The 18,009-nt window shown below is 40.2% G+C and overlaps 1 protein-coding gene across 4 annotated transcripts in view; it reads right to left on the bottom strand.

The window, feature by feature from the left end:
• Positions 1-18,009, bottom strand: part of sbf2 (SET binding factor 2) — an 88,273-nt gene that overhangs the window by 49,828 nt on the left and 20,436 nt on the right. For all 4 annotated transcript variants that reach the window (XM_034116449.1, XM_034116451.1, XM_034116452.1 and 1 more), the window contains exons 3-6: positions 9,753-9,890; positions 5,052-5,186; positions 4,510-4,620; positions 2,653-2,758 (exon numbers count right to left, since the gene is read on the bottom strand). In XM_034116449.1, the coding sequence (XP_033972340.1) occupies positions 2,653-2,758; positions 4,510-4,620; positions 5,052-5,186; positions 9,753-9,890 (490 nt within the window). The remainder of the gene's footprint in view (positions 1-2,652; positions 2,759-4,509; positions 4,621-5,051; positions 5,187-9,752; positions 9,891-18,009) is intronic.

Raw genomic sequence — 18,009 nt, 5'->3', positions numbered from 1 at the left:
AGAATAATTTGACCTAATTTGCCATGTGTCCCCTTAAAACCTCCTGGCTCATGATGACAAAAACAAGACATTTCTCACTTTAAAACGGGTCAGTTTATGTTAAACACCGACTATAAACCTAAAGGAAACGTATCTATGAAAACAAAGGAAATTACACTCTCATACGGTATACATATAATATTTCAAATTCCAATCAGGAAGAATTCTAAGTTTAAAGTTCCTGTTATTGTTTCCCATCAAGCAACTGAGCGATTCATCACACATTGGAGTGATAAAGAGAGAGGAACCCTGGCAGACACATCCGCACCACTGGGGGCGCTGGGTCTGGATGTTTGCCTGCGTGAAACTGAACACCAGCCTCAACAAAATCTCAGTTTTCAGGGTAAACAGGCTTGTCAAACTAAATGAGTTCTTTCATCTTTTACAGACATGGAAACTTCAAATTCTGTAAAATGCTCTGTAAATTAGAGCGCTCTTTTCACTGTTTTGCAATCACACCTCAGGTTCAGGTGTTTACTTATCTTATGGAAACAGCAACGCACTTCCGAGCTCTAAATAAGTGACAGCAACATCCCCGGACAACAGAAGAGACAAAGGCGACAAACAACAAACAACAGGGCTGTTGATGGCCGGTTTTATCGCGGGGTGGGATGTACTTCCTGTGCAGTGCGACATGTTTAACACACATTCCTGTCTGGTGATTTGGCTGACCTGTGCACACACAGAGTGATCTTCAGACCTGTACAGCTACTGGCCTTTCCTTATTTGGTCATGAGGATGACCTAATGAGTGGAAACGATGCACTTGTTGTCTACGCTAACATGTAGCTGATGAGCTGACATGTGATATTTACCTTCCTGTCAGCGTGTATAGGGACATGTTTTAAGGGTGGAGAAATTATTAACTCAGTCACTTTCACCATGATGGCCTGACTCTCAATCAGAGATTCCTGCTAACATTTGTTTTGCTACACAGTGCAAAATAAATATGTGCACAGTTAATTAAAGTGGGATAAAGGACAAAGCCAACAGCAAGATATTACAATCTGCTACTTGTTGCTCAAACAGCAGGAGGACTGACAACAGACTGTCAGTCCAGACTGAGCCATGTAAAGTCTATGGTCCTCATTCAACCATCTGCAGTATGCGTATAAAGTTTTGTTTGCCAAGACTTAGATGAGAAGAATGATACCAGTGTCATTATTGTAAACTTAATATAAGCCTTATAGCCAGGAGTTGATAAGCATACAGTAGCTTGGCTTGTTCAAAAAGGGCTCGGTCAAAAGGAAAAATAAAGTTAAAGAAATCTTTCGAATATTAATTAAGAAGCTACATAACATATTTTTTTGGTTGTTAAAATCCATTGTGTACACAAATGAGAAAAGGATAAGTTGTGTTTTTTTGTTAATGTTGTTTTGCACTGCATTGTTTAACAATGTTGTCGCATTTTGAGCACTTTTGTCGTCCGGTTGCAGAAGAACAAGATAAGATAATAGGGGATCAGAGACTGTGTCTGTCTGTGCTGTTTATTTTTTTAAGAATTGTCATGTTTTTTTCTTGTAGCATACATGGACCAGGCCAAAACTGCTCGCTGTTGTGATGCCTTTTAGAAGAATGACAATAAAAGATCCTTAAAAGAGAATGCACTAAACTAAAGTCTTATGTGTACTGACAGGCCATGGCTGGGTTTTGTGTCGAGTTTGCTTTGTTTTGTGTATCCAGTTTGGCAACAAGTGCATGACTTCCATATAACCCTGATCACATGTGTATCGTGCGAGTACCCCCCATGTGCATGCTCACCACATTGTCCAAACAAACAGAGGACGGTGTTAATACACTCAGGAAATAAAATCCATTCTGGTTTGAATCACATTCTTCTAATCAAATGAGGATGAATGAGGGCCAACTTTCCATTACAAATCACATTTCAGGTGAATTATATTTAATTTAAAAGTATATAATTTGCACAATAGCTCATATTATTATTTATGCCAAACTGTGATTTTGAAAGTCTGAGGAAAGTGATCGGTACAATCTCCAAACACCATGAGTCATGATCAATCAGGCATGTTAAATCTTGGACAAAGCACGTATGGCCTTAGCAAATGGTTTACAGTCTTAACTGTAAACGTATTGGGCAAACAAGGCAACGTGAAACCAGCAAACTGAATCAAATCTTCATCATGCGCTCTTTCCAGCCCAGATAAAACTAAAGAAACTCTACAGAACAAAGAGAAAACCACATAATCTTTCCTTAGACACATTTAGTGTAGAATTAATCCAAGTTCTTAAAGGCTCATTGTGAAATTCCCCTGTTGTTAAAAGTCCTATAGTGCTTGTGTTTATCACCACATGATTAGCAAAGTACAACAGAGCCTCAATAAACCTAAACGGATTAAGACAGGATTAATTAAAGCAACTAAGACGATGATGGCGCTAGTATGAATAAGAATAATGTTCTCTGAGCGTCAGAACTGTCAGATTATAACAACACAAAATGTCTGAACACAAAAGTAGGACTTTATGTAGACGTGACAAACTGCAGCAAGGGCTGAGATACAGTTTAAGAGCCACAAACAAGTCATGGCCTAAATAAATCTGCCTGACTCATGATCACTACTTAGCAGTTTTTGTTAAAGAGCCGTGGACCCACCCAGCTGCTGGAAGAGGAGAGCAACACTTTTGCTTGTGACGGGCAGCGTGTCGTTCAGAGGCGTCTGGATGAGCTGCCGGTCCCCCGCACCCAGGCTGAACAGCTTCTGTAAAGAGAAACAAAAGCAGGAAAGGTCAGTTATGGAAATTGTCTACGGCCATTCACTTCTAAAGAGCCGAGCAGCACATCGACTGAAAGTCATCCATTGAGATTTATAGCTGCGTGTGCTGTGGCAGTATCACATGAAGAAGGAACATGCTATTCTGTGCTTCACACTGCAGCTGCACGACTGAATTATCCAAATCTTGTCATTGAGCAAAGAAAACCTCGATTACATGTTATTAAAATGGTATTGTATGGTAACAACCAACCAAAATCACTCTAACTTAATGGTGGGGTAGGTAATTTTGGAGAAACCAGCTCGAGTGCGCTAGAATTTGAAAATACACAGCCGGAAAAAATCTGCCACTTCCTTACAGAGCCCCTCCTCCAACACACACGAACGCGCACATGACCAATGAGGGCACAAGATAAGTTTGTGCACAGATGTAAGGCTGACAGGCAGGTAGGCCATCCAGTTATTTTAGCCGGGCCGGCTAAAATGATTGGTCGTGCTTTTTACAGTATTACGGCTTCCACAGATGACATTTTTTTATGGATTTTTTGTCAAAGCACTTAAAATATTCATTGCTATCGGGATGTTAAGAGCATTCCATGGAATATAACAAAAAGTGTATCTCGAGCCGGTTTCTCAAACTTACCTTTAAACAAAAACATATAATTGTTTTGCTTCAAAGTTAGGACAAATCTTTTTTAGTCCCTTTTTTTTGGAAAAATAAACACTCTTTAATTAGGTAGTCATGAATTAGTCTCTATTCTCACTTTTCCACCAGGAAAGCGAGTTTGACAGCTTTGTGCATGCATTTGTATGCACGATTATCCCAATAACAGAAATTCATCACGATCAACTTATCCTTATCTTTGCCAATCCTATATTGTCCCATCCCTATTGCTGGGAAGTTTAAAGTGGGCGGTACTGACGTTCTGGATGTAGCAAGTAGTAAATGTGAAGTTCCTTAGTCAAGAGAAAAATGAGGTATCTCAAGGTCTCCAATCTCCTAAATTCTTGACATACCCAGGTGTTTAACTAGGTGCTGTTTTGACAAATGAGTCTGTTCCACTGCTATCTGTCTGGAGCCAGACTCAAGGACACGCGATCTAAGTGGCGTCTTGCTGGGGAACAAGCCAAAATTCTTCCCTCTTACAGCACATTAGCCGTCTTTTAAACAAAGTGTGATTTATAGCCGAGTGATGAGGACCTCTCCCCAGTGGCAGTACATGTACTTTAATAGTTTAATAAGATTGAAGCACATTTTGGCTTCGGGTTGCTTTTTCATGTGGTGTAAGTAATCACAGCATTTAAAGCCTCATCTTCTGACACTTTCCAACCAAAGCTATGTAAATCATTTTAAATATATATTTCTTTAATCTGTAATAAAAACAATTTAAAGGCGCTGATGTCCTAATCTAGGCCGAGGTATTTTGCTCCACGCAAAGAGATGGAAAAAATGACAAATATGTTTTAGACAAAAATGACTGCCTGTGGCTGGACAACAATCTCTGGCACCGTCTGAACACGACTGTCTTGATTGGCTGCACGCAGACAACATAAATCACTTTAGTATCTGCAACATCGAGCCTCCACTAACAATCACTGCCTCACAGTCAGACAGCACTGACATAACCTTTTCTGGACGTCTGACCTTGACCTGTCGCCCCGTTAAAAACAGGCAAGCAGCAGCGAGACTTCTTACCGACTCTGGTACTTTGACAAGCTTCGCCTCAGTGAAGACTCACCTGGGATCCACCAGCCACAGGAACCTGGAATGTGAAGAGGTTGGACACCAGACCCTCTAAAGGGAAGCTCAGGCTATCGATGTGCACCGTGTAGATCAGCCCTAAGCACCCCTGCAAGGACAAAATCAAAACATTACACATGGGAACATACAGAGGATAAGTACTCTTCATAGATGGCAATATTACAGCTCGTTTAAACACATGGCCTGTAACATGTACTGTAGGTAATGTCTGGCAGCTTAATTCTAAAAGCACCTACAGAAGAAAATTTTAACAATAATAGCAAGGTTGACCTTGAATCTTCATGACTGTGATCTACTGAGTCTGTGATGAAAAGCTCAGAGGTGCTTATGTCTCATTTACTTTACTGAATTGTGTGCTTACACTTTAGCAAACTCAGGCCTTTTTAGCAGACAGTACAAAGCAGATACGCGTCATCTCAGAGCTGAAACATGAAAGCCGTGATTTGACAAAAATGTAAAGTATTTCTTCTGCACAAGATATAAAACTAATCAAGATTTAATCATGTGGCGTCTTATTACCCGGAATATTTCGGGATAATCCAGCCTGGACACGATAATGAGACTTTTTGGGGCAAACACTTGAGCTGGCTGGATAAGGCCATTCTCCTCCGCCTCTTCATCGTCTTCCCCATCAGCCTCAATACTCTTTGATCCCTGAAACATAGAAAAACAGAAGATAAGCTATTTCTGTTGAAGAGTTCAGCACAGTGTCGTGGAGTACAGACCGTGAATGTACTGTCGAGCATGCCAGCTCCTGAGCTCCTGCTTTAGCCTGTGAATACATCATGTGCCTCAAACGCATCACACTGACCAGCACGCGTCTGGCATGAACTAAACATCCTCATGTGTTATTCTTCAAGGAAAAATAAAAGATGTGTTCCAACATAGTGCTCAGTAGAGTAATGTATGCTCAAATGCAGTTTAATTAACAAAGTTGCTCAAATTTGTATGGATGGACACCCAATTCCTTACACTCAATTGTGTTTCACTTGAGAGGTGGGTCATGAAAAGGGCTGAACTGAAAGTAATTCGTCATACAAAACAAAAACATTCAGGATGAAACTCTTGAAGAAAAAGTCACAGCATAAAACAAAACAGAAACACTTCTGTCTCCAGAGAGGAAACACATTATTAAAAGTTGGATTATCCTTTATCTCATTTCACCATCTGTCCCCATGTAGGACTGCTGTTCATCCTACTGGAGCCATTAAATGAACACAGATTTTCTAAAATCTTGATAAGGTTAATACAAGATCTCGCTGACAAACAGACAACATTATATGAATGGAGAAGAGCCAAAAAGAGTTTAGAAGATTCATGTTGTTTCCTCCCCCACAAACATACAAAAACAAATAAATGCAAAACATCTGAGACAGTACAAAATATGCTAAAAAAACGTTGTGATGTTGAAACAAGTGTATTTATTGTAGATCTTACATGTCTTAAAACCACCTCTATTCTAAATGTATTAGTACTCTAAAGCTTGCAATCGTTGGCATACATTTAAGCAGAAACAACGAACAGTAGGAAAGCAGAGAACTGCATTTAGATATTTAGCGTTACAATGCCGGCATTATTAGTGCACATTTTACTAGAAACCACATCAAAGGAACCCTGTAAAGTATTTTTTGCAATGTAATCTAACATGTTATCTACGTCTCCCCAAATCCAGACAGTCTTCTCGGTCGGGAGCCTCGACCTGGTTATAATAGTCTCTATGGTGGATCCTCAGGGGCTATCGGAGCACTGATACTCTGACCTCCCCGTGCTCATTCCTAATAAAGCCCTTATCACAATCTAGTTTATTTCCCCAGGCAGTAAAAACATGCCATAAGTGCTTCAGTATCTCAGAAACATGGAGTCAGGGATCAAAATATCCCATTCAGAATGCTGGTCAGATTTTAACATTATTCTTAGGATTTGGTTCAATTATTAGACAAAATACATTCCTCTGCTGCCTGTCTGGACTCCCCAGTGCCATACACTGAAACCAGGAGGTGTGTTTATTTTGCAGAAACACCCTAATCTAATAATTAAAACGAGGCTGACAAAAAAAAATTACGTTTATGAAATATAAGTCTTAATAACACAGCATTAAAATTACAAAAAGCTGCCACGTGTGGTGGTTAAGTGTGTTTTTGGTACAGACAAACATATCATAAACTGAGATATTTGTACCATGACACAAACACAACTATGTATTTCAAAACACAATAAATATTCTCCAGATGTATTCATCTAAGCATCTTCTCGTTTTATAAACCAGGAGCGTGTGAAAACACAAGACTGTTTACACTAACAAAAGGACGAAGTAGAAATACAACAAACATTAGTAAAAAAATGTTTAGTGTTTCTTATTGAGGCAACATTTCTTTCATTAAAATCTGAAAAAAAACGTGTCTTTAAACTTATGTTGCAATGTGTTAACAGTCAACAAGGACAGAAAAACAAAAACATTAGGCCCATTATCTAAATATGGTGTTAATGATAACTCATATTCTCTCTGATGAGCCTGTGTGAGGACAGAAAACCGTCCAGGGAACACAGATCCCACTTTCTGATTTAATAAAAAGTAGTTTTCTTTTATTTGGCATAGTGTTATTTATACTAGGACATTTTAACTTAAATTAGATTTTCTTAAATTGCAATATGTAGCCCTTCTTTCAGTATCTCAATATACTAAATAATTACATCTGCATCATGATACGTATTGCAACACCAGATTGTCTCCATACACAGGCCTAGAGCTGAGGCACCGACCAGCTATTTTTGGTTAAGAATAGAATAGAATCATTTAATGTCATTATACATGGACAATGAAAGAAAGAAAAGCTTCTCCCTTTTAAAAGGTGCCATCAAAACAAAAACATCACAACAAATACACGCAGCTACAGTTAATTTCTTTCTTTGATGAACACTTTGATCTAAATTCATTCTCCTCTGACTAGTTCATATAAAAAAAATGGTGCAATCAGAGGAATGTTTGTGTCATTATTGTCTGAGTCACACAACAAGCCGAGATGGGGAAGTAATGATGAACGGATCAACTAATACTACACTGATTCTGAAAGTTCACCAAAGTGCCTCTGAAGGTTGACACATATTTCTTGTAAACAGCTGCATTTCGAATTTAACTTTGAGAAATGTGTTGCTGATCACACCGGAAAGAAATCTGCGACTGCCTTTCATATGCTAAAGGATGTGAAGTCACGGCGGGCAGAGCAACAGGAGTCATTTAAGGCCTCTAACAAAGGAGAACACAGTGAAACAATTAGCCTGGTATTCTGTGAGCTTTTAGCAGGGAGGGACATTAAGGGGATCATTCATAGGTATAACAATTATTCCATCCAAATAAATGTGTTGTTGGGAATAATTTATGGGATTTCTGAACATTTGTGCCTTGACCACGAATGTGAAATCAAACACAATGTTGTATGCATGAGTAAATCAAATGAAAAGCCCCGGGGGGGGGGGGAGAACATGCCCTTCCTCTCCTTTATAAACACATCACTCAGCCAGCTCACAATTTATTAGCAGCCTTTGTTTTCTACTAATGCCTCCACATTTTGAAGACGAATTACATTCCTACAAGTTAAAAAATAAACTGCCAAAGAACAATTTACTGAAAATGGAAAACAGAAAATACCAGCCACCACAACTGAGACATCCTGATGGCTTCTAAGAATCATTTTGAGAAACACAGGCAGGGTTATCATTGTGGTGATCTGAGGAGCCTCTTATTGAGGATGAGGAGCCTGCTGCACACACTGATGTGATGCACAGCTCAGAGTTCCCGTTAGCCGGTAATTACCGGACAATGACCGGTAAAATATGCTGAAGTCCGGCAAATCTAAATCTCTCCGGTCAAAATGTCCGGTCAAAATAATTTTCCCTTAGCGCAATACCGCATCAGTTGCGCCACTTATGTGACAGACAAGAATAGTATGTGACAGACAAAAGAGTATGTGACAGACAAAAATTGTCAATTCTAATGTCTAACACTTAATGTGGAGAAAGAGATGTCCTGTATGGGTTGATTGTGCGTTGATCTGTTGGTAATGCCTCGGGGTTCCGGTGGGCATGTAAACAAATGCATAATGCTGCGCTATACTTTGTGGCCTCATCCGGTTGCATAGCGACGCTTATTGTTTAGGTGTCTTTTAACAAGCAGGTAGTCATATCATTAGCTAGAACTAGCTAGATCTGATCGATATGGACATAAATGCGAGTAAAGTCTAATCTGACAGGAGAGAGAGATCGGCTGCTGCTGACGAGTCGACACGCAGCTCTGCATGATCCCCTGCAGCGGCGAGCAGAGCAAAACACACTTCAGGTTAGAAAATCACACGTAGCTATTTTAATTACCTCTCAAACTACCTAAACTAGTTATAGATATGTTTAGTTTTACTGTCGGGTCACTCATTACTGGATCCGCGAGCTGCATGATACTGACGGGCTGTCAGGAGAAGGAGAGAGCGCTCCGTTTATTATTCCCGCGTTTTTGTAAATTACTGTACACTTTTGAATAATGTAGTTAATCTACTATAATTAGTTTGTTTAATGTCGAATCATATCAATTTGTTTTAAAGCTCAATAAATAACAAAGAAGACCTTTAACCGGCACTTATCTAATTTTGTCCGGAAGATTTCAACTTTAACGGACATGTTGACCGGCAAAAAAATATTCTAACGGGAACTCTGGCACAGCTGTTTAACAAACTGCTATACACTACATCAGGATTAATGAGTAATGCATGGTGGCTCAGTGGTTAGCCATGTTCCCTCGCAGTGATCCGTCCTGTGTATAGTTTACACATTATTAGTATGTTCCTGTGGGTTTTCATGTGGTTTACTGGGGACTCTTATGGTTGTGATTGTATGTGTTGGCCCTGTGATCAACAGAAACATTTGAACCTCTGAATGCTGGGAGAAGCTACAGCTCAATGTGATGCTGGAAAGGATTAAGCTTTTAGAGAATGATCAAATAAATCAATACATGAGCAAAAAATTCACTCGCACAAAGATGTTCAAGAACAGTTCACTTCTCGAAAGTACTCACCTGCGAATGAGCCTGCCTGCGTGTGTGTGTGTGTGTGTGTGTGTGTGTGTGTGTGTGTGTGTGTGTGTGTGTGTGTGTGTGTGTGTGTGTGTGTGTGTGTGTGTGTGTGTGTGTGTGTGTGTGTGTGTGTGTGTGTGTGTGTGTGTGTGTTGCAGTCTTACCTGCAGATTGACCTCAGCCTCGTAGAAAGTGAGGCAGGAGCAGTAGTGCCGGTCTGATTCGATATCTGTCAGCACAACGGTGAAGAAGGTGGGTGCTTTCCGATCCCTCGACAGCCTCCAACCTCCAGGCTGGCTGAACTGAAAAGATTTAAAACAAAATATGCATTACAAAATCATTCAGGGCAACTCACAAAACAAAGTCTGGTGTTACTGTGACCTAAGCTCTAATCATTTTAGAGAAAACATTTCCATTGTGATGGTCAAAGATTTGAAGATGTTAAAAGCCGTGTGGTTTATTATGTCCCCTGAGACTTTCTGCGGGTAACACATTCAAACCTTAAATGGAAAGGGCATCGACAGCACATTACTGTAACTGGTCTAATCCTAATTCCCACGTAGAGAGCGTGGACAGGATGTCCTGTTTCAGTCTGCTCATCAGAGCAGGAAGTGACATGTTCAGTATTTATTTTCCTTGAAAGTCATCAGCGGAGGTGCCAGGACAAACTGCCTGAGCTCGTTAATGGTCGAATCGAAAAGGAAACGTCTTAAATGAGACAAAAAATGAAAACAGCTACATACCAGCTGATTACACTTTGGTACAGGAGATCAAATAAAGGTTAACTGAGAGAATCATAAAGTAATATATCCTGCCGAATTGGAATTTAAATCAACCAAAGACAGTTTTTTTATGTAGACCAATATCACCAAGGACAAATGGCCTCATGGAGCTTTACAATCTGTGCCGCAAACAACACCATCTGTCCTTAGACCCTCGCTTCAGATCAGGAAAAACACTGGGAAACCCTTTAAAGGGAAAAGAGTGGGAGAAACTTGAGGAAGAACGGAACCATGAACAGACATGTTCTAAATTCTAATTGGCTGAATTAAAGATTGTTTTTCACACTAATTGGCTGAACTTTGACAAATGATAGAAGCAGACGTTATTTATTTTTTAAACTATTATGATTTTCCACAACCTAGAGAATCCAAAAATATTCCTGGTAAAACGTATTATTCATGTTTCCAAGCACTGTTTGTTCAGAAACCAAGAAGTACACAAATCAACAATTAATGATGCAGGACAAACTGAGCCATTTTTAGCAAATTGTGTGCACTTAAATTCAGAGGGATTGTTACCATAAGAAAAAGCATGTCTAACGAGTTAAAGTCTCAAAGGACCAGCGTGAGTCATGATAATCAATCCTGACACAACATCTGCATGTGTGGAAAAAAACAACAGCTGACACAATGTTCTCTTACACATGTAGTTTATCAATAAATAGATTTGATAGTTTCACAAATATGCCCTAATCCACAACCAGAACAAAAACAATAATGTTTTCCTATAAATATTTGACTTTAAAAGCCACTAATAAAATAAACCTCTGGAGGATGGGTTTAGAACAAAGAAAGAAAATGACAAGTGTGAAGAAATTAATAAGTTATTAATTAGCTGGGAGACACTGGCGGCTGGCAGGCATTTGGTGAGAGGGATGGGTGTTTGTGTCTCGTCTCATTCTGCTTTTGCTGGAGGCCCAACTGAGCTCTGAAAACAGTTTTCAGAACGCTCCTCAGGGGTTACTCCTGGATCACCGGACACATGGAGGAAGAGAGGAGACTAGGTGAGGGCAAAAACAGATGGATTGATGGACAGATGGATCCGTCTGAAGCCAAAGACAAATATACTATTTAGCGTCTCTTGAGCAGAAACGGAGATGGGAAGAGAGAAGTAGAAGAAGAGAAAGAGAGAGGGAGAAATGTATACAAGAGGAAGAGAGAAACAGGGGGGGAGGAAAGAGGGATGATGGCTTGTTTAACCTGGTGGTTCGGACCAGGATGCCCCATCTTCCAGCAGACACAATAGCTTGCAGGAAATCTGTTAAACGTGCTTTGTGGGGAGGTGTGTGTGTGTATTGGTATAGGACTCAAGGACGAGTGTAGATAACCGTGATCCTGTCCCAAACTATTCCAACTATGCCATTCATTGTTGTTAAAAAAAAGAGATAAACACCTTTGGGCCTGTATACCCCTGGCGATCACAGGAGATATAACATCCTGTGTGTGTGTGTGTTGTTTTTCTGCGTGCGTGTGTGTATGCACGTGAGGGTTGAATTAATTGACTTCCCTAATATTAAATCAGTGTTTCCTTTAAGCGCCTGTCTCGCCTGTAGGTCTGCTGAGAAACACTTGAGGGCTGGCGCAGGTTCAAAGACACTTCAGTGTTGAGTAAACTTCACTTTATTCAGGGACCTTTGCATCCAGACAGACTTCTGACATCATTTTACACACAACTTACACCTGTCTAACAAAAACATGAATGATTTACTCAATTGGTCTAGCCAGATCTAATAAGGACAACATGAATCCTTATGCAACATAATCTGCACAAATGTGTTTATTCATTTCTGGGGTTTTGCTTGTGAATAAACTATTTGAAAGAATCTGCACTGCAGTTTCTATAACTTTTGCAAAAGCAGGAACATCTCTGCAGCTCTCTGCAAATGTTGTTTATCATGTTGAATGTAACTGTGCACAACCGTGTGCAAACAGAGATATTAAGCTTAGGCTATTTGTTTAAACATCCAACTTGTAAAATTATGTCATTTGCAATTCAGTCAAACACAGAATTTAGAGTGAATACAAACACATGACTAGTCCTAGCAGGCAGAATGGATAAAGATGTGATGTTTTAGATTTCGTTTTAGCAATTCGAACAAAGATGTGAAAACCAGTGGCAGAAACAAGCTGTATTGAACATTCAGCTTTATCATGATGGAAATCCACTGTTGTGCGACAGGTGCAAAGGTCAACACGTAGGAAACATAGTGATTATACAGGACACACACACACACTCACAGCAGAGAGAAAGGACATCTCCTGTTCCTAAAAAAGATCGTAGTCAAGTGACAAAGGAACTCTGGGACACACTCGCTCTATTAATGTCAGAGGCGAGAAAACCCTCTGCATCCCATCATGTGCTGCACCCTGGTATGACTGACTCCCAACCAACTGCACTCTTCACCTCCTCAGCCACTGACACTGGATCTGCAGCCTGACCTGCTGAGCATCGTCACAGCAGAAGCGCAGCACCAATAAAAAGAAAAGAAACAACTCCACACACAGAGGCTTTGCCTGATCAGAACATGGTTGCATTCTTACACCGTGACGAGAGATTAATGCCCGGTCACGCTGCCGCAGGCCAGATATAACTGGAGCAGCATTACCGAAGATGACTCGGGAGAAATAGACGGACAGTCTCTTTAAAAAGTCAGCTTTGTTGTGTCAGTCATGTTTTATGCAGCTGAAATATGACTGGAAACAGGAATTCTTTGTTTTTATTATGACCCAAACATTAAAGTCCAGTACTTAGGGAATGCAAACACATTTGAAAAGATCATAAAACCTTTAAAGAGTTCCCGCTACCATAATTGAGCTGAATCCCGCAAATCCTTTTTGGAGAGGAGCTTACTTAATCATTTGCTTGGGTTAAAAACACCAATAAAATCAGCCACAAAGCTGTTCCATGTTTTCGCTCTACAGTAATCAAATGTGCGTAGACTTAGCAGTTTTTCTCGGATCTGAGAAAGGATGATCTAAAGTGAAGGACAGGAAAACAGAACTCTATCCACACTCTCCTGACTATAATGTACAGCTTTCTGTTTGGTAAATGTTCATCAAATAAATAATATACCAAACAAAACACATACATACAAAAAATGACAATCTCAAAATGTAAAGCAGATAGAAACACAAATTCTAAATCCACCTATATCCTCATCTAAACTTCTAAACAATAATAGTGACTAGGGATGTCCCGATCCGATCACGTGATCGGAGCCGATCACGTGATTTTCACGTGATCGGGGATCGGGAGAAAAAAATCGGGGATCGGATTTTTTTTTTTTTTTTTTTTTTTTTTTTATAAAATATTTTTATACATTTTATTTAATGTTACAAAACAAAAATGACCATGTTCACGTCTTAAAGTCATCCTGAGGCCTTAGTTTTGGGTTAAAATTACACAACATCATGTATGTGTTGCTTCTTTTGGGCTTGTTTTCATAGACCTGGTTGCTTATTTCTCTCAAATCTGGCAACAGAGTGGGCGCAGTGTCTAATAGTAGCAGTAAGCTAACAAGAGGCTACGTTCAGCTGGTGACTCGGGAGTCGGGACAGAGAAAATGTCAGGAGTTTGGAAGTATTATAAAATTGAAAGCGAAGGCAGTGTAACAGCCAGATGCAATGTTTGCAAGGCGGAGGTTCCGCGTGGTGGAAAGAACAGAGCTACGTTCAACATGACCAATCTAATACAAACACCACCAACAACAACACGACGAGTACACAGCGGCCACTCAGGTAACGGCACTGAAACAACCAACACTTTCAGAGACTTTTAAAAGGAAAGAGAAACTACCCCAGAACAGTGAAAAGGCCAAAAAAATAACAGCCAAGATAGCTGAATTCATCGCGTTGGATGACCAGCCGCTATCTGTTACCTTTTTTTTCCTCTTAATGCATTGCATAAAGATCGGATCGGGAAAAATCGGTATCGGCAGATTGTCAAAATCAAATGATCGGAATCGGATCGGGAGCAAAAAAAGGTGATCGGGACATCCCTAATAGTGACCGTAAGACGAAAACATGGAGCAACGGCTGAGGGCAAAAACAATGTGGACTGGAAAACTTTGCAACAGATGTGCAGTACACGGTGCACTTCAATGTTCCTCTTCCCTCTTCCCATTCATGTGGAAGAGATGCATGCCAGGAAGACAACACGATGACGGAGAGTGAGGTGTCAGGGAGCAGAGGAACCGGCTAAAGGTGAGAAGGTCAATGGTGTGCCGCCTGCCCAGAGCTCCTGCTTTATCAGGTCTGCAGGATGAGCGGTGGACAAAACAACCAGAGACGGCCGTCCAGTGGAGCGGTTTGGCGCACAAACACCCCCCCCCACCTCATCCTCTCAACCATCTCCTTAGCTCAAGGTCAGTGTGATGAATACAAGAAACAAAACTGTCAACAAAATAACCACAATAGTGCTGTAATCCAAATAACATTTAGTGGTTGCAGTGATTGAATGCACTGAGTCAAAGTGTAGCTCCGTCACTCGGCACTCGGCTGAGGTGGAATCTCCCCAACACTTCTAGTTCCCCTTTGCTGATCTGTTATGCAATACCCGACGCATATGGTTCATTTTACAGATAGATATTTTTAGATGACTATGATAGACCGCAGTAATTTAAAAGAAAAAGTCTAGTGAAACAGGAAAGGATTGAACATTTGCAAACTTCCCTATTCAAGATGTTGAGCCTCATAAATGCCACATGTGTAGGAAATGTAACACCTGATAAAGGACCTACTACAAGATGTATTTTTAGTTCAAACATTTTTTTTTTGGTCACGAAATGTCAAGATACAAACTGAGAAGGACAACTCCCCTGAACCCCCCTCAGGAAGATGTGTTCATTCCAGGGCGAATACTTGGGTTTATTTCAAAACACAGCATTGATTAAAAACATACGGACAGTTCGCCACATGCAACTTGGATAACAGAAATGCATAAAGAGGCCAATAAAAAGGACCCTCCAGAGAATGGGACATTCCTTTTCTAAAATCAATCCTGTCACATTCATTCTCTCAGCTTTAATCCTTAAATGTAACCCAATGTGATGTTCACGGCTGTCATGAAGGTCCCAAACATCAAATTGACTTTATTATGTATTTGTTTTGTGAAAGGTAGGTTAACAAACACCATATCTTCCAACGAGTTGGATAATAGTTCAGGTAAGGATCTGGTGTGAAATACAAGAGTATAAAAATTCCCTTTAAGAATCCAAGGAAAAGTCCATGGATTTTCCCGGCACTGTCAACAATAAAAACAAGCCAAATCCAATAAATTATCTGGAGTGGTAATATAAACTGTGTAAAGATGATTTTTCGCAACACAATCAATGACTTGTGCTTAAGAAGGACACGGTCTGTCATGTGTGAACTTGCATGCTTATATAACTGCGTTAATCATAGCCTGAGAGTTTAACCACAACATTTTTTTTTAAATGTTAAAAGTATTAACTACAGAGTTTCACAATTCATGCGAGGTGAGTTATATTAAACTGAAATTCTGGCAAGAAGGCGCAGTAGGCTTTGCAAAGTAAGCCATTATGAATTTAGCTAAAGTAGATAAGTGACAATCACTATTGAGAATAACACATGTCATGTTACACGAAGACAAATACACTTTGTAAGATCTTACACTGTGACAAGTGGAATAAGAAGTTCAAGCAAGTGTCCAGAGAGATGTAAAGAATAACAGACCAGGTACTATTTCTCCAACAGGCCTTTTTCTGATCTTGGAAAATGAAACACACACATAGTGATTGCATCTTTCCTCAAACATTTAAAAAGGCATGAAAGTGAAGGATGGAGACTTTGAGCAAAACTGGTAGTTTGACTCAACAACACCAGTTAATAACTGTTTGCTAGACTAAATATTAGTAAATAAAACAATCAACGCTTTGTCAGAATTTAATTGATATGTCAAGAATATACACCTAAATAACAACTACAAAAGTTAATCCAATTGAAATCACTTTTGAAGGATAAACAGCAAGCAAATTGAAGTGGTAATGAATCAAATGGTACAATTAACTTTTTTTCCATTAGTGCTAGGGATGTCCCGATCCGATCACGTGATCGGGGATCGGAGCCGATCACGTGATTTTCACGTGATCGGGGATCGGGAGAAAAAAATCGGGGATCGGAATTTTTTTTTTTTTTTTTTTATAAAATATTTTTATACATTTTATTTAATGTTACAAAACAAAAATGACCATGTTCACGTCTTAAAGTCATCCTGAGGCCTTAGTTTTGGGTTAAAATTACACAACATCATGTAGGGGGCGGTGGTGGCGAAGTCCATAGGGACTTGGCTTGGCAACTGGAAGGTCACCAGTTCGAGTCCCGGCAAGACCAAGTGCTACCGAGGTGTCCCTGAGCAAGGCACCGTTCCCTACACTGCTCCCCGGGCGCCGGACATAATGGCAGCCCACTGCTCCTAACACTAGGATGGGTCAAATGCAGAGGAACAATTTCGTTACATAGTACCTGTACTGTGAAATGACAAAAATAGCAATTAAAATTATATTATTATGTGTTGCTTCTTTTGGGCTTGTTTTCATAGACCTGGTTGCTTATTTCTCTCAAATCTGGCAACAGAGTGGGCGCAGTGTCTAATAGTAGCAGTAAGCTAACAAGAGGCTACGTTCAGCTGGTGACTCGGGAGTCGGGACAGAGAAAATGTCAGGAGTTTGGAAGTATTATAAAATTGAAAGCGAAGGCAGTGTAACAGCCAGATGCAATGTTTGCAAGGCGGAGGTTCCGCGTGGTGGAAAGAACAGAGCTACGTTCAACATGACCAATCTAATACAAACACCACCAACAACAACACGACGAGTACACAGCGGCCACTCAGGTAACGGCACTGAAACAACCGACACTTTCAGAGACTTTTAAAAGGAAAGAGAAACTGCCCCAGAACAGTGAAAAGGCCAAAAAAATAACAGCCAAGATAGCTGAATTCATCGCGTTGGATGACCAGCCGTTATCTGTTACCTTTTTTTTCCTCTTAATGCATTGCATAAAGATCGGATCGGGAAAAATCGGTATCGGCAGATTGTCAAAATCAAATGATCGGAATCGGATCGGGAGCAAAAAAAGGTGATCGGGACATCCCTAATTAGTGCAGCTTATATAATTGACCCCTTAACAGTATTACCGTACCATTGTCTTTGTCTGTGCTTGTGCCTCTCCTAATAACTACGTTTTTGACAAGGCGATGAGCTCTGATGGCTTTAAGTGTGCCCTTTTGCACTACAATAAGTACCATGACGCCTCCCGGGACCTGCTGCAGGGTCACATCTGGCCTCCAACCCTAGACACCCTGCAGCTCGACCTTCACCTGCTTCTGCATGTCTGTGGAGCTGTACTCCTGCAGCTCAGAGAACAATGAGAGGTACCTAGCGCTGAGTGCAGACTGAATGCAGTGCAGGTCAGAACCTTGGGGGGGTAAGCGGCATTCCTGTCTGCTACAGTTAATATATAAACACAGGGGGCTCCAGAAAATTCAAAAATTGTTTAATTTAACACATTGGCTCTATTTACAGATATATTAAGTTTAATATGCTTTATACACTTGGGAGGTCCAAGTTATTTTTAATGCAGTATTCTAGTTATTGAAAGGAATGGACATTTTAATCCTCTT

The sequence above is a fragment of the Trematomus bernacchii genome, unplaced genomic scaffold (assembly GCF_902827165.1).
Source record: "Trematomus bernacchii unplaced genomic scaffold, fTreBer1.1, whole genome shotgun sequence".
Taxonomy (NCBI): Eukaryota; Metazoa; Chordata; class Actinopteri; order Perciformes; family Nototheniidae; genus Trematomus; species Trematomus bernacchii.
Note: the sequence above shows the minus strand (reverse complement) of the source record. Positions and strands in the feature narration are given on the sequence as shown.